General features: G+C 36.9%; 1 protein-coding gene and 1 long non-coding RNA gene across 3 annotated transcripts in view; both read left to right on the top strand.

The window, feature by feature from the left end:
* Positions 1-4,987: 4,987 nt before the first annotated feature.
* LOC125251166 lies at positions 4,988-7,780 on the top strand. Its single transcript, XR_007180935.1, has 3 exons — positions 4,988-5,633; positions 6,821-6,955; positions 7,577-7,780. It is a non-coding gene; the product is annotated as an uncharacterized LOC125251166 (long non-coding RNA).
* A 4,844-nt stretch (positions 7,781-12,624) lies between these two features.
* The window catches only part of cdh6 (cadherin 6), a 34,262-nt gene continuing 19,143 nt past the window's right edge, over positions 12,625-27,743 (top strand). For both annotated transcript variants that reach the window (XM_048162695.1, XM_048162694.1), the window contains exons 1-2: positions 12,625-12,779; positions 26,784-27,120. In XM_048162695.1, coding sequence (XP_048018652.1) covers positions 26,908-27,120 — 213 coding nt within the window. In that variant the 5' untranslated portion in view covers positions 12,625-12,779; positions 26,784-26,907. The remainder of the gene's footprint in view (positions 12,780-26,783; positions 27,121-27,743) is intronic.

Here is a 27,743-nt window from a genome sequence, read left to right as displayed (position 1 = left end):
ATCCAATCCACAGGTGTCATTTCACCAGATGATTGGCGATGCCATCATCATAATCATAGTAATTATTAGGGCTGTGTATTGGCAAGGTCTTCACGATATGATACATATCACGACACATGTGTCACAACACATGGGATATATCACAGTATATTGCGACACTTTTTTATATAGGCCTAAATCATGTAAAATGTAAAAAAAAAAAAAAAATGCAACTTGCTGTGTATTACCGCACGTCCTGATTTTGCTGAGTTAGATGCGTTCCTGGGTCAACATATTTTGTTGATCCTGGAACAACATTCCAGTCTGAAAATTTAGTCTTAACCCTATTCCTACCCCTAAACCTAACCCTACCCGTAAGTTATCCCAAAAATCATAGGGAAATGATAGATGAATAACACTGATGTAGAAGCACCAATTCATGATTTTAAGCCTAAACTTGACATAATCTGTAAACTTGTCCCTCAAATCTGATTAGTTGATTTGAATGTTGTTCCAGGATCAACAAAAATGTTGACCCAGGAACATGTTGAACTCAGCAAAATCAGGTTCTGCGTGTACTACCTGGGGTATTCTGGTATGTATATCACATTATATTAATCAGCAGAAAAAAAAACTTCCATTCTAATTTATTAGCAAAGGTATTTGTATTGCACAACAGTGAACACACTTAAATGTATGAGGTGCATGTTGTGTAACTGATATAATCACATAAGACACATTCAATTCAAACACTATATTGCCAAAAGTTTTGGGACGTCTGCCTTTATGTGCACATGAACTTTAATGACATCCCATTCTTAATCTGTAGGGTTTAATATGGAGCCCACCCTTTGCAGCTATAACAGCCTCAACTCTTCTAGGAAGGCTTTCCACAAGGTTTAAGAGTGTGTTTATGGGAATTTTTGACCATTCTTCTAGAAGCGCAATTGACCCTTTGCCGAGAGTTTGATTGACAAGCAATCTAACCAATCAGAATACAGAATCCGCCATTTTGTCCAACAAAGCAGTCAGGAGTTAGAAGATTAGCCTCAGTGGAGTTAAACTTGAAAAATTGTGTATATTGATGTCTTTCTGCATTTGAAACAGCATTCATTCTCATGTTCATTCATGTTTATTTGATGCTATAAAAGGACTAGTAGAAAGAGATGATCGGTTTACGAGCTTCTTGAGCTGAGGCGCTACAGCAATCTGTCACGACCATGGTCACGACACATTAAAGAGCCACAAAACGGTTTTTATTTATTTATTTTTATCTACACAGTTTGAAAGCTGTGACTTTGGGTTTTTTTTTTTTTTTTTTGTGACTTTGTGTCAGTGTCCTCTTTGCTCTGCGATGTATTTTTCACTGTTCTTGAGCTAATCTGAAGGCCACATGTAGTTTCAATGCTTTGGAGGGGTGTCCCAATACTTTTGGCAATATAGTGTATATAGGCTACAATAATATGCTAACGTTTAAAAGTTTGGTGTCAGTAAGATATTTTTCTAAAAGAAAGTAATCCTTTCATTCAGCAAGGATGCATTAAATTGATCAAAAGTGACAATAAAGACATTTATAATGTTACAAAAGATTTCTATTTCAAATAAATGCTGTTTATCAAAGAATCCTGGAAAAAATGTATAATGGTTTCCACAGCAATTAAGCAGTATACCTGTTTTCAACATTGATAATAATAAGAAATGTTTCTTGAGCACCAAATCAGAATATTAGAATGATTTCTGAGAGATCATGTGGCACTGAAGACTGGAGTAATGACGCTGAAAATTCAGCGTTACCATCACAGAAGTATGTTACATTTTAAAATATATTCAAATAAAAAAGTTGTTTTAAAATGTAATAGTAATTGACAATATTACTGTATTATTGATCAAATAAATGTAGCATTGGTGTGCTGTAGAGACATTTTTCAAAAGCATTACAAAAATCTTACAGACCCCAAACTTTTGATGAACTTTTAATCAACTTTTTTAAACTTTTGTTAAATAATATATATACATATTTTTTAAATATATATAAAAACATCTAACAAATATATTGTTAAAATGTATTTTAAAATATATTTACACAAGTATATTTTTGGTGCATTTTACTATTTCCTAACATATTTTTGGTGAAATTTTGACATATTTTCAGTCTGAATATATTAATTTTGTCCATAATATATAAATATTATAAACTGAAAAACTAATTTCCTCAAACTGTGCTGTTTACAACACACATTTAGCATATATTTGAAAAATATGATTACATTTTTGCTGTACGGGTTATGATAGGAAATAAAGGAGAACTTTGTGAAAACAAAATATTGGCACAGAAGACTAAATCACTTAGCTTGGAGAGCAAATCACTCTTTGACAAAATCGTCCTTCAATAGAGCAATCTGTGCCAAATACAGTTCAAGAAATGGAAACTAAATGAATTAGCTAAAACTACTCTCCTCTTAAGAGATTTCACCGAACATTTTATTAATGCTCGTCTTTGTACAACTTTAATGTGTTTTAGATATGAGAAGTGTGCTACAAATTGCATGAACTAGTGTGGTTAGTTTGTATTAAGCATTAGCCTACTGCTGAAGGTCTAGTAGTCAGAGGCAGCTGTTGAAGTGCTGTGGCAAAAGAATTGCAGGGTCGAGTGCACTCTCCAACCAAAGGCTGCACCAAAGTTAATTACCGTAGACTGAAGTTATTTTGTGTTCCCTGTGGGATTTCCTCAGTGCAAAAATAAAGCAGCAACTTGCGAATTCATGCTATTTCCTGGAGCCCTGTACCTTGTATTAAAAGGAACAAAGTCCAGGGAATGTTACCATAGGTTTTCAGCAGTTCCTACTCCTCCTGCTTATTGCAGCCCTTTCGTTTTATTATTTGTGAACAGTATTTTTTAGACTAATCCTCATTATTTTCTCTTTTGTCAAGACAAAGGCTCTGTAGGTCATCGCCCTTTGGCTCTTTTTAAACCTCAGACCTGGTCCTTAGCAGTTCGAAAAAGCAGATACTGAGGCACTTTAAAAAAAAAAGAGGATTACGTCCATTGGCTTTGTAAACCACCAACACCTGAAAAGGCCTTTAAATGGGACAGACTCTGGCTAAAGATTTTCTCATTTTTGCCTTGTTAATTTGAAGATGGATTTAAACATACCTCTTGGATTAATCGACTGAACAGTCTCTAAAGCTTTAAAAATGCCAAGTGCTTAAGGGTAGTCTTCAGACAGCCGGAACCGCACAAGTGTGAAAAGTGATTTTCCTGAGGGACGGAACGGAAATATCCTTATTTGCATTTAGAGAATGCATCAACTTTATGAAATGTTTAGCAACTGTGAAGCAGCGCTTGTGTTGATGTCACAGCACAATTTGGCTTTTAATAGGACCAGAGGCTTAAGCGCGGCATTACATCTTTCCTTCCTCTTGAAATTGTCACTCCGTAATCCCTTGGCAAAGAGTAATGCAGCTAGATTAGTGGGCCAACCCCAGATTTCTGAGCGATCGTCAGAGGACCCACAAAGAGATCGCTGGACCGTCTAGCTCACAGTATATATGTCGCTCTCTGTTTGTTCATTTGAAATATACAGAATGTATAAATGTGATCTGATGAAGACAGAGGCTGTGAAATGTGTTGATTATTAAAGCACAAAACACTTAGGGCTTTAATAACACTGAACAGGCTCTGTCCATCTGGGCCAGCGAGGGGGGGCTGATTAATCCGAAGCTCTGTGCAGTATGAGGGATATTAAGAATGGACAGTTGAAAAAGGACCTGTCTAAATACAATGAAAGCAGAGAGAACTGTTTCTATTTCGCACAAAACAGCTTACGGCTCGAAATATGATTGATTTGATTGCCTTCCGCCCTTCAAATGGTAATTTCCTCAACCCACATGAGATGCCTTTTCAGAATATAAACAAAATTAGATTAGCTCAACACCTCAGCAGAAAATCTCATTCAAAATACTAACGTAATCGACTGTTAATTTGCTTTTCAACAGCTTTTATCACCTGTCAGCATCTTTATCAGTGTAAGACAATCGAGAGGTAATTGATGCTAATGTTACATATGAAATCAAACATATTATTAAATAAACAATGAGAATCATTTTGACTGTCATCAACACTGACTTGGTTGTCAATCGTGATTAGAACTGATTATATATTAATTTGTGAAAAATATACAATGTAGATGGGTTTTGTGTGAACTTTCTTCTATTGTTATTCTTTTAAGTATTACACATTGCAATAAGGTTCAGTTCATTAATATTAGTTAATGCATTTCTGTCATGACATCTCTCGGGAGATTGGTATGGTAATAGAGATTGGCATGATAATGGATATGGCAATGTTAATGTATTTGGTCTTGCTGTTGCAGAGCAAGTACAGAGACTTGCAACTGGCAATACATTCACAGACAATAGGCTTGTTCGAGATGCATCGGCGCTGCGCAGACATCAAAGTACCACGATTTAGAATCGCTCTCGTGATAATTTGATTTCATACGCCAATCGGTCTGCGCAGATGCATCTCGAACAAGCCTATTGCTGTGAGCATGAGCTGCTGCTGCACATGTAACATACATGATTTAACCCCTGTAGCAGATCTATACAGGTGGAGCTGGGGAAGGTGGAGGGTTTCTGAAAGCGCGCTGCATACTGCTGACAGCAACACTACCGGTATTTGTTTGAATGTTGAGCTGCAGCTCATTGGCCACTGATGCAATAGCAACCAATCAGTTGTGCTATGTAGATAATAATGTGTTTGCTACCATATGAGTTAAAGACCTGTTAGCCTGTGCCATCTAGAGTTTCATACCAGAACTAGGTAATAGGTATATGAGCAATCAATGAACAACAATTTGTTACAGCACTTATTAATCATGGGTAATATTTATTTAAAATACATATTTTTAAATGAGTTGTTTTTTATTATTTAAATCATTAAATTATTGTATGATATTTCATATCATTTATATATTTATTTTGTTTCTTCATGTTTGTTTATAAAACATTCATATTATTTTATATATCTTAAAATATAAAAAAATGTATGTAGAATATGAAATTATAGTGCTATAACAATATTGTTCATTGTTAGTTTATTATACATGATACATTGCTAACTAATTGTAGTAGAGCAAGGTTACCCTGTTTTTCTTTTTTTTAAGTTTTTATTTGAAAACACACACAAATGTACTTGTATGTCCTTCTTCAACTGTTTAGGCCAGTGTTTGTCTCTTTCGCTCTTGTTTCCCCATGACAGTAGCCCTATAAATGCAACATGACAAAGTCTATTGAGAAGCACGTCTAATACATTTTTCCCCCTGCTGTAGTGATGTTGCCCTGGGTCCTTGGGATCTGCTCTCTTGCTGAGGGTGGAAATCACATTCCAGTGGTGGAGACGGGTCAACCCCTGCGATTTGCCATGCTCAGCAAGAGTGCTCGGGACTACTCTCTTAGGCCTCAAATGACTCACATTTGGATCCTTAGGGGATAGATACTTTACAGTTCCTCTCTTTAACACACCAGCCTTACAGGACATGCAAATAAGATGCCCTTGAAGTTTCCACATTCATTAAAAGAAATTCAGACATTTGCATTCGGAAACATGGAGATACGAAGACTCGGATGTGACAAGAAGTCATCACCATAATTATGTATGTTATACAAAACGCTGTTTGCTTGCACCCCCCCAACCCCCCCAACTTTGAAATGTTGAAGGAATTGCATGACATATCTGGGCTGCTTATTATTTTACATTGCGCCCATTGCTCCTTGACTCTGTCTTGGGTGGTATAAGGTATAAGCCTGAGCCAATATGCTGTTACTGATTTAAAGCGGATTATCGTTTGCTGTCCTAAGCCTCAGTGAAATCCTTTAAAATATTCATATTGGCAGACCTGGATTAGAAAACGAAACAACAGAGGTTTTTTTTACCCATGTAGATTGGTTACATATATATATATATTTCAATCTGCAAAGCTCATCCGAACACACTTGTTTGGATGAAACTCAGCTTCTTTACAATCTCCATGATATTTTCATAGTTAATGAGTGATGGAGTCTGTGTTGTAGCATGCTAGATTAGATAGCACTTAATGCAACATAAACATAAACATCTGCTGAGTGATTGGCTGTTAACTTAGAGCATGTGTGCTATCCATCCGTCCTCTTTCACCACATTTATACTCATCTTCACATTACAGCCGTAATCTCTGTTAGCATGAGACTGGAGACAGCAAGAATGTTTCTTTTTTTTTCTTTTCTTTTTCTTTAGTGTCGGTTTATTGGATTCAAAACCATGTGTTATTATCAGTAGTCTATAAACAGTATATATATGACAAACATTTTCTTTAATTCACACGCAGGTATACAGCTTTATCAGTGTATGACTGAATATATGCACTTTTCCCCATTTTTTCCATTTTTATACACACATACAAGCATTTATAGATTTATTCACGCTGACTTGAGCAAGACTTTCTGCTTTGTCAGCAGTCAAGTGGAATGTGCATCAGCCATGTCAAAGAATACATTTAGGTCATGTCAGGATTTCATCAGTTAGAATTCAGCTGGTGTGTGTAAACACATGCCATTTTCAGAGTCAAGCATCATGCCTGTAAGCGCACTTGTCACATTTCTGGTAACTCAAATTTTTGGTGTGGTTTTGGTCATTCTTTTTTCAGTTTTTCAAGTCAATTTTTAGAATGTCTTCTGATGTTGTGAAATGTCTCAGAGTCTTGTGAGCAAAGCAATAAATATTTCACATCATTCAAGTCTGTTTCTAAATGCTGAGTCATAAATCTATTTAAACAATAACTTTATTCTGTGCCCCCACTAACAGACCCACTAATGAGGCATCATCAGCCCTAGAGGAATTCTCATTGTGTTTAGGAGTTGTTGGAGTCAACAGGAAGGAGGCTTGCTTTGTTAAAGTGTGACCAGGTTTCATGGGGTGTCTGACAGATGACTGAACGTGGTATGTGGCTTTTGACTTTAGGGCTTGACTTTTAATGCATAGCTAGCTATTTATGTTATCAAAACAAGTCAATTCACAAGTTCTATCTAATCCAAAGGTTTCAAACTACCAGTCCATTGGGCTGAATTGACAGTTTTGTATGTGCCTTCAAGCGTTAGTTTATCTTTAAACACATAGCAAATAATTCAGTTTTTACTTTCTGCATTTAGGTTTGGCATTTAATGTTATCTCTAGTTTTCTATCAGGATTGTTAAGCTGTAGCCTATATATCTGATCAGTGGTACACTGGGAAAAAAAAAAATAGTATTAACTTCACAAAAAAAAAAAAAAATCACTCAGAAATTGATCAATTTCATGAATAATTGCAAAGAATCAGTAAGTAACTTAAGTACAAAACATGCTCCAATAATCTTTGTTTTATTTATGACTTTTTTTGTATGAAAAAATATGTATGTTTTTTATGTTGTATGTATAAATTTTACAACATGATTTATAGGCATTGAACACTTTTGTTTTCACATACCCGTTTACACCTGGTATTTGAATCTTTCCCTTTTGTCCACTTTCAACCACTTCGAGGGGAGGGTCTATGGGCAGGTAAATATGTTTTTTTTTTTTCAGATCGTTAGATCTAATGGACAAAATAAGCTTGCGCAGTTTACATATGAATGCACCTATGACGACGGAAAAACCCGCGGACAGCAGCAGTTTTGTCAGCTGAATGTGGTGAGTGTGTGTTAGAAATCAGGAATGGTGAGAGAACATTGTGCTTGGTACATTTTTCGTCCTCAAACCAAACTTGGGTCTTCAACTGACGAAGTCTAAATCCCATCTGGCCAGCACACTTTCCATAATGTTTACACATTAAAGGTGCTCTATGTACGTTTTTGACTGTACTAAAGCATAAAAAATAAATATGTTTGCAGATGTTTATTAAACATGCTAAGTTCACTCTGAAAACCATTGCTACAGCCAGTTATTTTAAAGGTCTCGTTTTTTGTGGTTTTTTGAAGCTTTGATTGTGTTTATAGTGTGCAATATAACATGTGTTCATGTTTCGCGTGTAAAAAAAACACAGTATTTTTCACATAATTTACTTATCTGTATACCGCTGTTTCCACTGTCATAAAAACAGGCTGATGACTTCCTTGTTCTATGAAGTCCCTCCTTCAGAAATACGAGTTCTGATTGTGCCAGCGGTTCCTGTGTTGTAATTCGACAGCAGCTTAGCGCTCCTTGCCCGGAAAGGTCACGCCTCTTACCATAACGTGGAGATGCATGCGCTCAGTGTTATTGTAAACATGTCTTTAATTTTACCCTATCAATTTGAGCCGGAATCAGACCCGGTGATTGGACTGCGGGATGAAAATAACAGCGTTTCAACGACATGGCGACAAACACACTCTACAAACGCAACTCTTGTGTATTCCTGTGGGCGGAGGTTAGTCAAAAAACAGTTTTAGTGACGTCATTAAAGAAGGAAGTAGAGGGATGTAGTCCAAACTGGCCGTTCGATGTAGGCGACTTCTGTTAAATAAAATATCTCGCTTGGCATTGAACTTTGAGCTTTAAAATTTTACAGATTTTATTTATACTCTAACAACAACATTACACACTAACTAAAGTTTGAAACATGGGATCACGAAGAACGGGACCTTTAAAGGTGCCCTAGAACTAGTTTTAACAAGATGTAATATAAGTCTAAGGTGTCCCCTGAATGTGTCTGTGAAGTTTCAGCTCAAAATACCCCATAGATTTTTTTAAATTAATTTTTTAACTGCCTATTTTCAGCCATAATTACATATGCACCGATTTAGCGCACGGCCCCTTTAATTCTGGCGCTCCCCCCGCCCACGAGCTCTCGACTGCCTTAAACAGCATTTAAACAAAGTTCACACAGCTAATATAACCCTCAAAATGGATCTTTACAAAGTGTTCGTCATGCATACTGCATGCATGCATTGATTCCAGTGAGTACAGTATTTATTTGGATGTTTACATTTGATTCTGAATGAGTTTGAGGCTCAGTGGCTAAAGCTAAAATTACACACTGTTGGAGAGATTTATAAAGAATGTTGTGTTTATGAATTATACAGACTGCAAGTGTTTAAAAAATGAAAATAGCGACGGCTCTTGTCTCCGTGAATACAGTAATAAACGATGGTAACTTTAACCACATTTAACAGTACATTAGCAACATGCTAACGAAACATTTAGAAAGACAATTTACAAATATCACTAAAAATAGCATGATATCATGGATCATGACAGTTATTATCGCTCCATCTGCCATTTTTCGCTATTGCCTTGCTTACTTACCTAGACTGATGATTCAGCTATAGCTGAATCATATATGCACATCCAGACGTTTTGCCCTTGTGTAATGCCTTAATATGGGCTGGCATATGCAAATATTGGGGGCGTGCATATTAATGATCCCGACTGTTACGTAACAGTCGGTGTTATGTTGAGATTCGCCTGTTCTTCAGAGGTCTTTTAAACAAATGAGATTTACACAAGAAGGAGAAAACAGTGGTGTTTGAGACTCACTGTATGTCATTTCCATGTACTGAACTCTTGTTATTTAACTATGCCAAGGTAAATTCAATTTTTCATTTGATGGCACCTTTAATTTGAAATTGCGTTCCGTGTCGAAATTTCTGGTTTTGTTTTGGTCTGTGCAAGACCACATGTTGCCAGTTTACCCAATAGTATTTTGCCTCCCTGGGTTGCCAGTTGGCAGAAAACACATGCAGTGAATTGCAGCCATGGAAGCCAGTGAACAAACTGGGTCAGAGATCGCAGATTCTACCCGACCTAAAAAGCCTCAGCATCCATCTAAAAATCTTTATGAATGGGAGCATATTAAAATGCGATATCAACTCATCATAAATCAATAAATCAACTAATTATCTTACAGTGTCTAAGTCTTCTCGCCTTCCATTGTCAGTTGAGCTCGCTCCTGTTGCATATCGTCAAACTGGCAACCCGTGAGAGTTTACTCGAGTAAAGGGGCGGCGGGGCAAACAATATTTTGAATTTGGACTGCAGTACCCATTTCAACCACTAGCTGTCATTCTTACATAAAGCACCTTTAAGTCAGGCGTTATTCGAACACATTTAACCACATGAGCATTTCCACTATGAAAGCAATCTGGTCGAATGTGTTTTCAACTACATCTGGAAGTGGTTGAAAGTGGACAAGCTCAAAACATTTTAGACCCTGTTTACACCTGTATTTAGTGTCATCCACTTGTGATCCGATTTTTTAAATATTTTTATTCCTTTCAGTTTTAATGTTAATAGAATGAAATAGTTCTGATTAATCTCATGATTTCTGAAAGTGAATATCAGAGTAGAAAATGTGTGACTTCGACAGCCCTAAAAATACATTTTGGCCCCTGGACCCAAGTTTGAAAAAGTCTTGTTAACAGCAAGAAACAAGTTTGCACACACATGCCAGTTTGTAAGCTACTATATAAATGTGCCCATAACTTAGATAAAAGTTATGGTTGTAAAACATTTGTATTTGCTTTCAACTGTTCAGCTACTGCCCCCAGGTCTTTGGAGTTTGTAACCCCTGATCTAATACTTCATAATGGTAGTGTAAGAGTAAACTGATTTGGCTTTCTGTCCATAATAGAGGGCTAAAGCTCTAAGTTTCCCCCGTGGACTACATAATTTAATATTCAGTAGAAATACTGCAAAATAAAGTATGCCGGAGAATAATTGTCAGTGGAGTGAGCTGAGCAGCTGCTTATATATACTTATGATTGACAGGACTAGATAAACATGCTTCTCACAAACTTTCATTTAGAGCTCCATTAAATGCAAGGCCAAGAACATAAAATAATAGTTAAAATAGATGTAAACAAAGGAATTCTTCTGATGCATTTCCTTTATTGTGGAGAACTGTACAGCTGCTTCTAGAGTTCATACATCAACAGGGTTGGGGGGTAACGGAATACATGTAACGGCGTTATGTCAAAAAACATAGTAATCAGATAACATTTTGAAAAAAGGGGGATACTATCAGGATCACAATCGTTTCATTTAAAACTAAATAAATCATTATTTTGCCATAATAACACATAATAAGAGCTGCTTGATTATATAGTATTTCCGGGTTCTGTTGCCAGTGATGACTCGCCCGAGCCACCCGCTGGTGCATGCACAAGTAACACCCATCTACAATCGACCCTCCTCGGACGCAGATTGAATCACTGCTGCTAGTTGAAACGATGCTGCCTGCAGGGAAAAACGCTTTCAATTCATGGAAATATATATATAATTATGTAGCATTATATATATTCAGGGCTGCGTATTCCCAAGTTGTGGAAATGAGACATGATTTAAACTAAGCAATCATGTCTTAGTTTAAATCAAGTTCAAGAATACATTAAAACTAAGCAATCATGTCTCATTTCCACAACTTGGGAATACACAGCCCTGAATATATATTCAGGGCTGATATAACTTGAGTTTTTATATTTTTAAGCTCTAAACAACAACAATGATAATTATATTGCAATAGATAATTTATCATATTTGTAAAATATTTTTATTGTTGAGACCCATTCAAAAGTATGGAATGTGTAACATTTAAAAACTTGCAGAAATTGAGAAGAAATAATTAAATTTAAATTTAAAAATGCAATTTATTTATAGTAAAGTAGATCCCCCCAAATTTCTTTCTGTCTTTCTTTCTTTCTTTCTACAGTATATATATATTACATTACATTACTTTCATATTGTGGTACTTGGATTACGTTACTGAATACTTTTTTTATGAAGTATTTTGTAACTGTAAAGGAATACATTTTTAAAGTAACCCTCCCAAGCCTGTACATCAATAATTTTTCTATCACTACTCAGAAAAGCGCTAAAGCTTCATAGTGCAAGAGAAGTCAGATGGGGTCTTGAGGGGGTTTTGATTCTCAGCAGAAAAAATATATGGATGGTAAAACATCAATGTAAAATGGTAGACTTCATGCCCACAACAGCTTCACGGGGTCAATAGATTTATGACATCAAGTCAGAGTCTTTGAAAAATGAACCAAAAAGCTTGTTCTCCATCTCACATAACAGGTTCAGGTTTCTGAAGACTTAAAGGGATAGTTGACTCAAAAAAGAAAATCTTGTCCTGTACTCACCCTCATGTTGTTCCAATATGACTGTCTTTGTTCAGTGGAACACAAAAGGAGATGTAAAATGACAGCGTCAGTCATCATTCACTTTCATTGTATAGAAAAAAAGATAAAAGTGAATGATGACTAAGGCTGTCAGTCCCTAATATTCTGCCTAACAACTCTTTTTTTGAGCTCCGAAGAAAAGAAAGTTTAAAATAACATGAATGTGGTGAGTACATTTTGGTAAACGCAAGTGAAATTTCTTAGTTTTGATTTAAATTTATTTATTTAACGTTACTTTAAATTGCCTCTGCCTTTTTCCTTTTACGGCCAAAAATAGATTCATGATAAACCGAATCAAAGTAGAGTTATTAGTAGTGACCCAAATCTCCGAACAGACGCGACGATATCAAATAACACAGGCTTAATTTTCCAAAATACTTTCCCATCCCTTAATGTACATGATCCCTCTCAGTCACCGCGCTAGAGTGACAGCCAATCAGCGGCTCTGTCGCTTAGACCGCACGAGATTTCAGAGAAAGAGAGAGAGAGAGAAGGAGAGCGCAAGCGGTGATGCTCCGCACAGGGAGGGGAGGGGAGAGATAGACACAGGCAGTCCACACAGTACAGTGTCTTCACAGCGCTCAGAGGATACACATCGAAACCAGGACTACTCTCGACTCCTCATCACTGAGGTGAGTGAAGGAAATTAACTGTACTTATCTCATTTTTGCGTTTAATGTAACGGCTCTGCATTGAATATTCACGCGCCATCTGACCCCAACAGTTTTGCTTTTGCTGTAGACTGACTTTCGTGGATGCGCGTGGATTATGGCTGTCAAAATTGACCGGGATACTTTTTTGCCAACTAGTAAGCTACATATAAGTGATATGTATCATGATAGTAGCAAAACATTTGTACCATATTATTTCTACGTTTTTATAGTTTATGGATTATTTTGTCAGTTATTTTTCAGAGCGCGTGAGTTTTATACGCCTCCTTATAATAGGCCTATTGCACTCGATAATGTTGTTTACTCTTGTTTTTAATAGGCTAGTCTAATGCAAAATGTTAATATGATTTCTTGAGGAAAGTTCGGGCTGCTGTAGTTTTTCTATGAGCTACAACCGAGCTACTGTAAAAAATGTTATCATCTTTCCATCCGCCCATTTAAATTGTCAAAGTAATAACTTTTTCATAATATAATTATGGTTTCAACTTGATTTACTTCACCAGTAATTACATTCAAAGTGGTGAAAGGTGCAATGAAGGTATGTTGTGACATGACGGTTTTACTCAACTAGCTATTAAACTTAATTTTTCAGTTTTAGTGGGTTGACATTTTGTGCTGTGTAGTCTATTCACTGTCCATCTCTTGTGTGGAGTGGCAGAAAGTAATGTCCTTAGTTATTTTAATTTCAAGGTCTTTATTTCAGAGGTGATAACACCAAACAATGATTGTATTTTTTTGCAAGTATGTACAACTTCTATTTATTTTTTATCAGTACTTGTTATATTACAGGTTACATGACAGAGTCTGTCTGTGACTGTGTTGTTTCTTGACCCCTCAGTTAAAACGGAGTTGTTAAATATTAAAAATGTAATATTTAATTTTTAAATTGTGATATATATATATATATATATATATATATATATATATATATATATATATCAGTTAAGCAAAACAAAAAATCTCTATATAGTACAATCTCTCTAAAAAATAATAATAATAATTAAAATATATATATATATATCCTTGTCCAGTAATCATAGATGACTGAAAAAGTAATGGAGTAGTCATGGAAATTCAGTGATCAAAAGGTGTGGGAACATGTTCAGACTGTAGCACTGTTTGAGGCCTTTTTATGTCGGGCACCTGTAGATTTCTGTGTGGATTAATTAAAGTTGTCCTTTTATTATGTAAATTATTCATAAATTCCAGGACTTCTCCTTCAGATTTTATTCAGGTGAAGAACCAGTAGTTGCAATGTATGCAAACCTTTCTAAAATCTGAGATTTTTTTTTTTTTGTACAAGAATAATACAATATTAATATTTGAAGAGTTTCATTGCAAAGCGAGATAACTTCGTTTTTTTAATTTTTCAAAAATCTTGTTTTTTGGTTGTGCATTCCAATTAATATCAATTCAACTGCAGTTGGTTTGTTTTGATTTAAACCTTCATAACTTAAAAAATACAGCTAAGTAGCACCATAAAACAAAATAATAACATGATAACATAATAATAAACATGTTTTGACAAATGTTAAAAACGGAGTTATCTCGTTTTGCAACGAAACTCTTCATTTGTACTTTCCAGTTTTTGCGGCAATGCAGTTTTTAATCCACTAAATTACTGGATTTGTCACACTGTAATATATCTTTGTCTGGCAAATACTGGTTGAACAACTGACGTCTTCAGATATCAGGTTGTTTCTAATTTGTTCTACTCATACTTTTAGGCCATATACTGTATGTAACAAACAGTGCACCTCTCAGATAAGGTCATTTTTGATAGTTCTAATGTGAAGAATATTTTTGAGAAGTAATGAGGAAACTGGTAGATGGGTTTATTCAAGTTGATGTTTGTTTATAACATAAAATGAAAGCAAAGATATGCAAGTTTCAGTTCTGTTCTCCTTTTTTAATTTTAAACATGGGTCTTTTAAGAGATAATGGGAAGGAATATAGTTACAACAGCTTTTTTAAAATACAAACTTATCATTCGAATGTTAGCATATTGAGAAATATGTCATCTAATAATCAAAGCATTAGAAAATGCTTGCAGTTCTGTTCGGGTTCAGATATAGATTGCCAAATTGTACATTGATAGAGATAGTAAGGCCATATGACCTTTGACTTGCTTAAATTCTTTTGACAACAAGCCACATTACAATTGGATGGAGAATAAAGCGCATTTAAGTTGTTTTTTATCATGGCCATTTTAATTAAACCTGAGAGGCTGTCTGAGAGGTTTATTATTTATTTAAAAACACAAAACAATAAAAGCATTTTAATGTCAATTGTCATAGTTGTCATGTTACATTCAAACAAACAGATTTTAAAATATAATGTTCTAACAAACAATAGAATTCTTTTTTGATCAAAAGTGTTTTACACTTTGACAGTCTTAATAGTTTGAGAGTTTTGAGTTCTCAGATTGTGAGAAAGCCTGTATGCAAATGTTTCAGTAGGCTCTGTATGATAATTAGATCAGAGCTATCTGTCACCTGACATGACAATGGCCCAGTAAAAGCTGTGTTTGCTCGCAGGAGATGAAGCAGGATAACATTGATTAGCACATGCACATGATTAATTTCACCCAAGAGTGATTTATGAACCTCCATCATGCTTTTACCTCAATAATGGAATACCACATAAATATCGCCAAAAATTAAGTACTTTCAGACCAAAAAAAAAAAAAAAAACTATACTCAAAAAAAGCTCTGGACTGGAGTTTGAGCCTATTTTTCGTAGATATGGGTAATTTGCTGTTCTGATGTGTAGAACACTTCTAAAATCAATAGAACAGTGTTTATCTACACCCGCTTTAGTCCAATACGAGGCGATTGATTTTCTTTACCAATTCATCGTCCGCTATCTGTTTTCAGTTTCCTGGCTTGTTCGTGTTTCCTTCTGGTTGTTTGCTAATTCGTACGGATGGGAATGGAGGGGAGGGTGGACGAATGAAACAGTGTCTCAAGTGAATTTTTAAATGGGCTCACAAAGGAAAAAATGTTGTTCTCCATTTCTGTCTATGATAATAAGTTTACATCTTCCAGCAGGGTGTTGTTATTTTCTTTCATCCACATGTCCCTATTGGAAATAGCCTTGGTGTATGAAAGCTCTGGACGTCCTCCATAGATACTCCACACATCAGTCAGTGTGTAAGATGACAGGGCAGATCACAGAGAGTGCGAGTTGGAGGGAATTTGGGGGGAAAAAATAGCATTGATAATGATGAAAAGCAAACTTGAAACGGAATTCGCTATGCACAATGAATATTTCTGCCATTCAGGCGGGTGCTTCAGAATAAATAAGGATTGCTTGCTTTCTTTGTGCTGAGTGCAGTGTGAAATAAGGATGCTGATGACAGAGACACCATGCTGGCGGTCTTGCCATGGCTGCGTTTATGTAAGATGATTTATTCAGTCAGCACATGACTGCTCTGAATGTGACCTGTGACTCTCTCCATCTTAATCACAGTGACCCTGGTGAATTAGGTAAACTTCAGTTCAACTCTGAATCTTCTGAGCGTGTGTACGGTTAATCAAAAGGGTGGGGCACTTTTTGAATTAAAGGGATAGTTCACCCAAAAATGAAAATTTCCCCATGATTTACTCACCCTCAAGCCATCCTAGGCGTATATACGCATCGATTTATGGTGAAAGAGTGAACTCTGACCTGATGCATGACGTATTGACGAATACCGAAGCGAGCAAAACAAGCAAAACAAAACACAGCTCATGAATCAGAAGTCTAAAAAGAGAAATATTGGAGGATTTCGATATAATAAAGAGGAGCTTGAGTTTGCTGCCCAGCCCTATTTGTTTGAATGGCGAGAGGCGTCAAAACTTATGCTACTCCTACATCGCGTCTGGGGTAACACTTTTGGCGCAAGTCGACGTGTATATGACCGTCTGCCAGAAGCTAGTTATTTTACTTTTTAAAGTTTTAAATATAGATATTTTTCTTACACAAACGCATCTCTTCGCTTCAGAAGGCCTTTATAAACCCCCCGTGGCCGTGTGGATATCTTTTATGATGGGTTGTTGCACTTTTTTGGGCTTCAAAATCTCATCCTCAATTCACTGCCATTATAAAGCTTGGAAAAGCCAGGACATTATTTAATATAACTCAGATTGTACTCATCTGAAAGAAGAAAGTCATATACACCTAGGATGGCTTGAGGGACATTTTTGGGTGAACTATTCCTTTAAACTAAGGATCCTTCAGTTATTGATGTTAAGATTTTTTAGATGATTGCTTTGATAAAGCATCATTATTAGCACAGAAATGCAGCTCAAATTTGTTTTCACGAGTCTGGAGATCCTTTAATCATTAGGGTTTTTTTTTTATTATTTGTGTTTGAAGTGACTTTTTATTCATGTTTGTAGTGGTTTGCTCAGCTCGGCTGTCTCTGCTGATGTGATCTGCTCTGGCTGGTACATGTCGAAGCCGAGTTCTCCACCCATGTACGCAGAGATACATGAATCCGCTACATCAATTTTTTATAGTCATATAAAAGACATCTCTAACTGTCTCCAGATGTCCACCATGTTACACTAGGAGGGAACAAGTCCCATGTGCATGGAAATTTGCGTGTGGCTAATCATCTGGTGGCTGGTGTTTGAAATACAGCCCACTGAACTCCATAGCGCTCTTTGTGTAGCGATGTATCTCCTTCAGCGTAGCCTCTTGTAATACAGCCTAGATTTGCATAACTGAGAAGCTCCCTCCCTTTGGAAGTTGAAACTCTGTCCACAATATGTGGCGGCACCTAATTACTCACCAGAGCTGAGTTGTCAAAAATTGGCTATCTGCGCAGGCAGCATCCAATCATGTAGTCCACTTTCAGGCACAATAATAGGCCTAATGTCATTAATGTTCCTCTCAGTTGTCATGGTTCTTTCAATTGATTGCTTTCTCTTATTACGTGCGAGTCAGTCCAAAATGAGGCAGAATGTATTACAGCTCTCCAATTTTCAAACCTGCCCTGGACGTGTGTGATATGAATTACACCATCACCGAAAATGTCCATTCTGTTGAGGAATCACAGTTGTCTCAAACCTAGATTGGTCAGACAATCTAGCCTGGATATTTTCTGCCGGTGACATCTCACACGAAACTGCGATTACTGATATATTTACCCTTGGAAAAACAAACTATCATACAAGCAGCATGGCCCAAAAGCAAATAGTTATTACCTGGAAGACGACACAGTCAGAATGTGGTCACAGAAAGGGCACAAGCCCCAAGAGCAAAGTGCAAGAAATACAAGCCACATACAGATTACTGTATGGCTGATGTATTTAATGGCAAATAAGGTACAGTCTCTTATGGAAAGAATAAACAAATTTATTTTGTAAAAGAAGTAGGTATGCACAACAATATCTTGGTACTTAATCAGTTATCGGCTTATTTTCATTCAATTACATTTTTAATTATGAGCTTATCAGTTATTTTTTAACTAATTATCTTTTGATATTGGATATTTAATTGTGCATCTCCTATTTTTTATTTATTTATTTTTATTCACTTTAAGCTAATCTTCAATAAATCTGTAAATGTATTGTATAGGCTATCCATTTTTAATATTCATTGTAATAGACAATATTAATGAATTCACTTAAAATGATTGAAATGTTTTTATTTTTTATTATTTTATTTATTGTTTATCGTCCACTCCATAACATAAAAAATAATCAGCTTATCGATTATGTTTTTTAATTGGTTGATATTAAATATTTAATTGTGCATACTAATTTCTCATATTTCTTCATTTAGATGAACCCTGCCATAATTTAACACTCACTTAAAATGAACCTTTTAAATTAGTGTTAAATGTTTTTCAGTTTTCATATTCATTATAATATACAATATAAATATATTCACTTGTAGCTTTGATTTTTTTAACTTGTCTAGACAAACTATTATAGCATTTTAATATCATCCATTTACTGTTTATCGTCCATAACATTTAAAAAAATCTTATGGTATATGGCTTATCGTACTGTATCAGTATTGACAAATCCAGGGCCGGCAAAGTTCAGCTTTTCCACCGTTGCTTTCTTTCTTTGGGCAAAGAAAGAAAGCAAAAAAAAAAAAGAAAGAAAAGAAGTCAGTTTTAATCAACAGCCTTTAACCTTTGCTCTCTGCTTGCCTTCAGCATATACGTTGGCTTTTAATTTGAAGAATTTTCCAGTTGCTACTCACAGGGTTTATTTATTTGTGGTCACAGAACATTGGGATTTTCAATTGTATTGTTGTGCTTGTTAATGTCAATAAATGTCATTATTGATTATTTCTGTTGATATATATATATATATATATATATATATATATATATATATATATTTTGTTCGTTCCTTGTCATGTGGGGCCTGAACTGTATCAACAAAGTTGCAGAATCAAATGTCAAAGTATGTTGTGATTGCAATCAAGATGACTTTGTGTGACCTTTTGAAATGGAAGCATTGTTACCTTGATTGTAAAAATCCTGTCTTCCTCAAAGCAAGGGTTAGAGGCATAAAACAACACAATGAATTACGACCTAGTCAAGAACGGTTCCATTTAGATACCTTCATGTAAATCACAGCCGTAAATTGAAACGTAGTCTGGGGGTTAAACAACCACATCGCAGTCTCTCTGAAACACAGGTCTCTTGTGTTTACCAAGGTAAAGGTGCCACACTTACAAGATGTTTTGAGTCTGAGGATGAGTTAATGGCATTGTCAAGTTGTAAAAGGGCCTTCAGGGTAGAACACACAATAAATATCAACTACGATACGAGAAAGAGTCTGTTTGACTTTGACAGCCTCTGCAAACTCCATTAACAACGTGTTTGTGATTTGCGTATTTGTCAGTCGTGGAAGTGACAAGTAAACAAGCACGCATGTAAACGCGCATGCACAAAACAACCAGACGCAGAGACATTTGCATTGCAATGGGAGCTGCATTCCAGGGCTGAATCACAATGCTGAAGGGAGGCTGCTGTCTCGTAGGCTCCCGTGGAGCTCTTTACACAGGCCGTAAAACTGCGGTTCCCACGGCTTCTCTTCTGCCTCGTGAGGGGAACCCTAAACAAACACCTCACAATGCTGTTATGGGATTACGGGGGAACCTTTCCAGCTCCACTGTAAACGCCAGGGCCACACTGACACAAAGGTTAACAGGTGTTTTGTGCTATCTATTTGAACAGTCTGCACCAATTGACAAAGGAAGGACAAGCTGCAGTCTATCACGCGATGCTCTCGTGAGCAAATGAATGGTATGCTGCTAAATGGGGATTTGAGGCACATTTGATTTTAGCAGGTTTGGCTAAATTGCTTTAATTCACCACACAGTACGGTCTGCTCTAGGCAATTTGTGTGGCAAAAACACACGCTTTCGCCGTCTTTATGGCCGACCAGGAAAAGCAGATTCTAAGTCAGTGGTACAACATTGCTTCCAGATCACATTATGGCCTCTCTCGTTACGTAATTAAGAGGACCCATCTGGTACGGGCAGCGCTCCCTGACACTAATTGTGTTGGTGTGCACATGGCCATCCCATTGAGCAAAAAAAGACCTCCAACATTTGAATCCATTATCTCCTACTGTTCAGATTAAGGCGCACATGTTTCCAGGGAGATTATGGTGGAGGGTCGGGGGACGCCTGTGTCTTGTAGGGTCGAGACTTGAGGATTAAGTCTATGGTGTTGGTTAAGCACTTCCAGCAATCTAGTCACATGCCGGGAGTATGTTACAATGTGCTGTGTTATAACAAGAGACTCCTTTTATATGTGTGTGTAGATATAATCGGTTTGTACCGATATTCATACTTTTCATTCTTTTTGACTTAATCAGTTAGGGGGTTCTTTAACATTGGGTCTGTTTGGCAAGTCTCTAAAGAATAGCACCCAATAATAGGTCATGTAATTTAATGTAATATTTGGATGATTAATAATAATAATAATAATAATAATAATAATAATAATTATTATTATTATTATTATTATAGCAAAATATATGGCATTACATGTTGTTTTTAATAATAATCATAATAATAATGATTATTATTATTATCATAATTACTGTTGTTATTGTTAGCTAAATAATGTACATTATATTTTATTAATAATAATTATTCGTATTGCAAATTAAAATAAAAGATACAAATAATAGTAAAAAGGGATTTAATGTTATTGTTATAATTAACAGCACACTCATATTATATTTTATCATAATAATAATTATAATAAAAATAATAATGCATATGTTGTAGACTTAGATCATTTGTGTCAAATAGCAGAAATAAAATGTCATTTCAAATTTAGTTTGGAATATCAGTCATCGGATACTTAATTCTTAAAGTCCCCCTGTGGTGAAAATCAAATTTTTAATCTTGTTTATATGTCTATATGGTGTTTTTAATATGCTTTAAAACAAACCATGTGCAAATTCATAAGTCAACACCATTGCTGAGTATTTTCTCTTTAAAACTGCATTGATCTAAAGAAAAAAAGAAAAACACTGGTGTTTCTTACATCACAAACTACCTTGTAACCAATCACGTCAACATGCCGGCGGGCTTTAGCATATCATTAACTATGAGCGCTCTGAAGCAGGGGAGTCTCAAGAGAAGGTTATCCTGGTATATTTTTCTGTTGATATGAAAAATTTTGTAGATTTAGCAATATGGCGGGTGTATGATGAATATTACGATGTTATCGTGAATACGCCTTTTTCCACTGACGTTCTAAGGTGTTCAAAGTGTTTCTAAGGATACCTACCGATTTTTAGAAGACTGCTGTCTGACTCGCGAACAGGAACATGATTTTTATAACATTAGCAACACATTATTATCTGTTTGATAACGTAGTCAAGCAAAAGGCTAATCATATAAATTACCGTTATGTGTCCGACGTTGTAAAGAGCGATACCATTGTGCAGCGTTTACCTTAGTAAGTTGACCGAGTGGATTTCCAAGCTCGTGCGGATGAGTGGAGGCAGTGCTAATTAGCATTTTCATAGATTTGTGCATACTAAATGAAGCTAGGGTGTAGAGATACATTTAAGCTATTTTAAGAATTTTCACGGTAAAGAAAAAAAAAACATTTAAATATGTTATTTTGGTGATCAAGGATGTTTTAAGGGATAAAAGTATTGACTACAGGGGGACTTTAACATTAAAATAATCCATCAGTATCGATCATAAAAACAGTATATCAATCGATCGTGTGCTGTCATATGATACTCCAGTCCTTTTGGTTGTATCAGCTGCAAAAACAGCACAGTATTTACCTGCTTACCATTACTGATTTATTTCACATCTTAGCCTTTTTGCCATCAGGTAAACGTGTTATTGCATTTAAACTTCAAGTGATGTGTATAAATAGCCCTGGCAAATGTAGGCTAGGTCAGATATGGGAAAAAACGTATGTCTAAAATGAATAAATCAATCATCGCTTACAGCCGAGCTAGAGTGTTGCAGGATAAGTGATACCTTAGCATTCGAAAACCCAGCTGTCTAGACAGCCCTTTTCCCCCCAAACAGACAAATCAATATATATTGATTACCCGCTATGCCCTGGGGAATGACACGGATACGCTGTTTGGCAGGCAAGTGCACCGAACGGACCGAAGAGGAGCTCGAATCTGTTTAAGTGTGCCACCCTGACTGAATTTGTGTTCACCTGATCTCGACTTTGCCTCTCATGCACTGTTGCTCAGCGGTAGGAAGAGAACCGCAATCAAACATGGCACATGTCTCCTACCATTTGCTTGAGCGAAATGAGTACTAGCTGGAGAGTTTTCTCGTAGTGTTTTCACTAAGATGTGATGTAGCCAGAAGCTACATGAGAATTTCTTAGCAGAGGCAAAAAAAAAAAAAAACAGATTCTCACAGCTCAGAGAAATCAAACATTTATGCTATCACTATCATGAGATGCTATATCATGTACCTTGGCTATGCAAACAAGAATGACCTATTTAAAAACCGTGGCGTCTAGTCTTTCTAGTTAATGGCTGGTGGTCCGGTGCCTTATTCATTTTAATAGAGAGCCCGGAGACAGTGTGTGGCATTAGCTAGCTCTGTTTCTCTCTGCTCTGCTGGTTTGTGTTCCTGCAGCAAGACTTGTTACCTGTCGCCTCCCTCCTTGCTGCCCGTGGCTGACATTCTCCTTCTCTCACTCCTAATTGCCCCTGTGGGACTTATCAGTGCTGCTGTGGCTGTCTGCAGTGTGGCAGAGCTTTCAGCGAGGGCCGCGCTTGGGGCCCCGCCTCTCTCTCTTTCTCTGTGGCACTTCCTGCCGCCTGACCGACTCCCCGCGTCCTCCACAGGTGTCGCCGGTCTTCCTCTTCCTCCCTCACCTGTCAGCCCCCAACTCACTCGCGTTCCCGAAGGGCCTCTGAGGGGACTGTGTCTTTGAAAGAAAAATAAAAAACAAAACCATAAAAAAATAGGACATCTGATGTCTCAAGGTCAGACTGCATGGTAAATTGCCTGATCTGAAAATAACAGCAGATAACGTTCAGGCAGACGCGAGTGAGGTGCCATTGAGGTTAATTTGTTTTGTCTGTGTTTTGGATAGCAGACAACTGTGGCGCAGTTTTATGGCAGGCACCCGGAGAGTTAATTACTTTATCGTTGCGTTAATTGAAACATGAAAAATGTAAACATGCTAGTGCAACAGAGTCAGTTTAAAGGTGATGTGTGTAATTTATTCCATGTGGGTTGAATCCTCAGAAAAGTGTGAAATAGCATCTGGTTGTTGGAGCTTTCACACTAGTTTGACGCAGCAACATTGACTCAACCAATGGCGTGAGTTTGGCGCGGGACTATTTGGGTTGCAACCGTTCGCTGACGGGGGAGCGTTTGGAAAAATTGTCATTATTTTTGCATTTGATTTAGTGATGCTAGTGACAAAAATTACACACTGCAGCTTTAAAGGGGTGGTTGATTCTGATTTCACTTTTTTAACTTTAGTTAGTGTGTAATGTCGCTGTTAGAGCATAAACAACATCTGCAAAGTTATGACGCTCAAAGTTCAGTGTTCACTGTTTTAAATTCACTGTTTAAGGACTACAACGAGCTTCTTCCTAAAATTTACATAAACCCTGCCCCTGAGAACACACAACAAAGGGGGCGAGGCCATGTTGGGAAGAGTTGTTATAGTAGAGTGTTGTTGCCATGCCATCATTTTATGCCAGATTGGGTCAATTCAACGCTGGATATGCACAAAACATTAACATGATGGCACATGCTAGTCGATGAGTTGAATCATCAACTCCACAGCAACTACATAAATGTATCCACTAACCATTCAGAAACATCCAGTTGCATACTAAAAGTTGTAACTTCCTGAGTCTCTCCATCAATATCCGACTCCGGTTTGAACAATGTAAGGCTGAGCACTGTTACTGACAATCATCAATATGGCTGTGTGAGATTCTACAGTTTTGTTGTTGTTGAGTAAAAGTTAAAGCTCCACACTCTTCTGGAAAGTGGGCCAGGAGCAGCAGCTCATTTGCATTTAAAGGGACACACACAAAAATGGCGTGTTTTTGCTCACACCCAAATAGGGGCAAATTTGACAAGCTATAATAAATTATATGTGGGGTATTTTGAGCTGAAACTTCACAGATACATTCTGGGGACACCAGAGACTTATATTACATCTTGTAAAGTTAATTGTGAAGTTTGCCAAAATTCTATTTATATTATGATAGTCATGTAATAATGATAATAATATTAATAAAATAACCAGGGGCAACCAACATAAAGTTTTCTAAATCCCAGCATACCAGAACAATCCCTTTTTCATTTTAAAATATACCTAAAATAAGTCTTAATTTCAACATTTACTCTCACCATGCTGTGCCATGCAGAACATGCTGGTAATTGGAAGTCACTCCAATGCAAACAAATTAAGCAAAGTTCTATATTTAAATTATTATATTTAAATACATTATTTTTTAATATATATTTTCAAAATATCTTTTGCTTTTTACAGAAGAAAGAAAGTCATACAGGATGAGGTTAATAGGCATTTAAGGACATGCCCAACAAAAATGAAAACTAAATATTACTTTTGGTCATTTTTATTTTAGTTTAGTTAGGTTTACAGTGATGAAAATGTATTGCATTTAAGTTTTTATTCTACTTTAAGTTTTCCCAATGTTATTCTTTTTTATTTGTTCAGTTAACAATTTTTTTAAAAGTTTAAGTTTACGTTTACGATAATAACCTTGGTTTGGAGCAACATTAGGGTAAATACTGCAAATGGTCACAGATTTTTCATTTTTGTGTGTATTATTCTTTTAAGGTACTCAATCACAATGTAAGTCTGATTTAAAGAGTACAGTGTTATGGATCATCATGTATCAAATGACACAACGGTGAGCCTGTAAAATGAAGTGCTATGTGAAACACTATGTGAAACCATAATGTCCCATTGTGTTCTCTTAGGTTTGTGCTTATATTTAAAGACAGCAGGGGAATTTTCATCCTTCACTATCCATCTCCCTCCCAGCAGGATGGACTTGTAAATGAACGAGCAGACATTTTGTGCTGGAAACTGTGTCTGTTCACTCTGACACACCATGTAACAAAACCGCTTTAGATCCAGCTGAGTTCCCCCGGCAGGACTGTGTCAAGGGATTTGCCAGGTCACAGAGCTGAGCAAAATGGCTGCCTGAGTTTGACTAATGTGCTCCAGGAGCCCGCTCTCTTTGCCCAGGAGTTTTGGGTGGCTGAAATTCATTAAAGAGCAGCATCCGTAAAGTACAATTGTTGGACATAAGAGGGCTCCAACATCTCCCATTTTGCTTTCCTGTTTGTACTGAAATGCCCACATAGAATCATACACACACTTATGTTTATACATACATAGAGCCCCCATGATAATTTCTAGCTCATTGACTTTGACAGTAAATCAATATCCTGTGCTATCTATTGTTACCTAATTCAATTAGGCCAATTCATAAAGCAGAACATAATGGAGCTAATGGAAAGCACTATTAGGGGAATAGCTGCACCATTTAAGTCATGCACGGAACTACGAAAGTCAATTCGGCGTCGCAATTGTGCATTTCCATCTGAATCGCTGGCCCTCAACCGTCGCTCTTCCCGGATGAAGGGCGATGTTGACCTGATGCATTTTTACACTGACGGAGAGAGGTGCGCCAATGTCGCAAGCAATATTGTAAATCAAAAAACCAGAGGTACTTAAATGCGATTCATTGAGAGGCCCGCGTCTCCCCTTCACCACTTTGCGCAATCACATTTGCAATCTGTTTGATAAAGTGCGAGAGGGAGCGAGGGCAGGCGTTCAGTCGCAGACAAAGCCACAGATTGATGTGGAAACAGGAAACGTGCTGATTGCTGATTATTATGTGGTGGCAGGAAGCTTTTGTCTTTCAGACTGTCATTCCAGCAGGTCAGTTCAGAGCCAGCAGGCTATTGTGACCATGCATGCTGATAAAACCCAACACACATTGGTTGTAGGTTTTTTTTTTTTTTTTCTTCGAAGAAACACTGAATTCAATAGCGCTGTGAGTGTTTAGATCTCTAAAGCAGGGCATTTAGAGAGCATGCGTATTGATTCATTGATTACAGATTTGTGAGTGCTCGCCCATTGGTCTGCTTTGCAGTATTTTAGGAGTCGGAGGTTAATGGCTAGGTGGGGGGAAAAAAGCCTTTCTGCCTTTTATCATGACGGCTGCAGCACTTTGAATGGCCTCTGGTTTTATTCTTCATGAATGTGGGACACCAATTATACAGATATCAGAGCCTCGGCCACAAGACTTGCAGTGGAATTGGTATCTTATGGAGAATGTTTCAAAGATATCTTTAATAAGGGGATGCCTGTCGTATGATACAGGAGCTGAAGTTGCCTTTAATTAGGAAGGGAAGCATTCCCAGCAGCCCTAGGATAACACTCTGAGACTTTGCCCAATAACTGATTGTTTTTCAATTCCTTTCTCTCTCTTATTACAGGTACTGTGTGGCTCGTTGGCAGCAGGAAGGACTATGAGGGTGGCTGCCACCTGCACTGCAGAGCTCTGTAACTTTGGCAGATAGGATCATTATCCCCCTGTAAGACACCCTAAGAGCGGGAAAGATGAGGACTTGGATTGTACTTCTTCTGTGGGCATGTGCACACCAAACTGTGAATGCAGTCGCCCTTTCAAGAGGGCTGGTTCGAAGGAAAACCAAAGAAATTGAAGGACAGCAAGACAAAGAGTTGCTCAAACGTTCAAAGAGAGGATGGATGTGGAAACAGTTTTTTCTGCAAGAGGAATACACAGGAACGGAGCACCAATATATTGGCAAGGTAAGAGATCATGCTTCTATTTCAGGGTATAAAGGTGGTCTGAGCAATGCTGGAGTAATGTTGATGGAGTCGATTGCAGAGATAGATTTGGTTTCATCACTCCTTCTAATTCTGTCTTCTGAGGTTAATAAACAGAGAATGATCCAAACTGTGGCTAAGACATATGTAGGGATCTCCAGCACAGAGCCTGCTGGATTTGAGATAAGGAGCAGGGTGAAATCTGACCTCCTTGGTACCTCACACTTCATCTGAAGCTCAGAGCTGTGCAGGATCAAAGATTAAAATAAAGTATAACAGCTTGCTACTGTTGCTTGTAGCAGAAGATCTCAAACTATGGCCCTCAGGTGGTCGGCGACACACCTCAGAATTTACAGTACTAAAAATAAAGTTGTTAGTTTAACCTGTTAATCCGTTAAAAAGTTTGGTAACACTTTAGTTTAGGGTCCAATTCTTACTATGAACTATTTGCTTATTAGCATGCATATTACTAGGATATTGGCTGTTTATTAGTACTTATAAAGCACATGTTAATTCCTTATTATGCATGACCATATTCTATGTCCCTAAATCCTACCTAGTACCTAAACTTAACAACTATCTTCCTAACTATTATTAAGCAGTAA

This window comes from Megalobrama amblycephala, linkage group LG17, assembly GCF_018812025.1.
Source record: "Megalobrama amblycephala isolate DHTTF-2021 linkage group LG17, ASM1881202v1, whole genome shotgun sequence".
In the NCBI taxonomy this organism is placed as follows: Eukaryota; Metazoa; Chordata; class Actinopteri; order Cypriniformes; family Xenocyprididae; genus Megalobrama; species Megalobrama amblycephala.
Note: the sequence above shows the minus strand (reverse complement) of the source record. Positions and strands in the feature narration are given on the sequence as shown.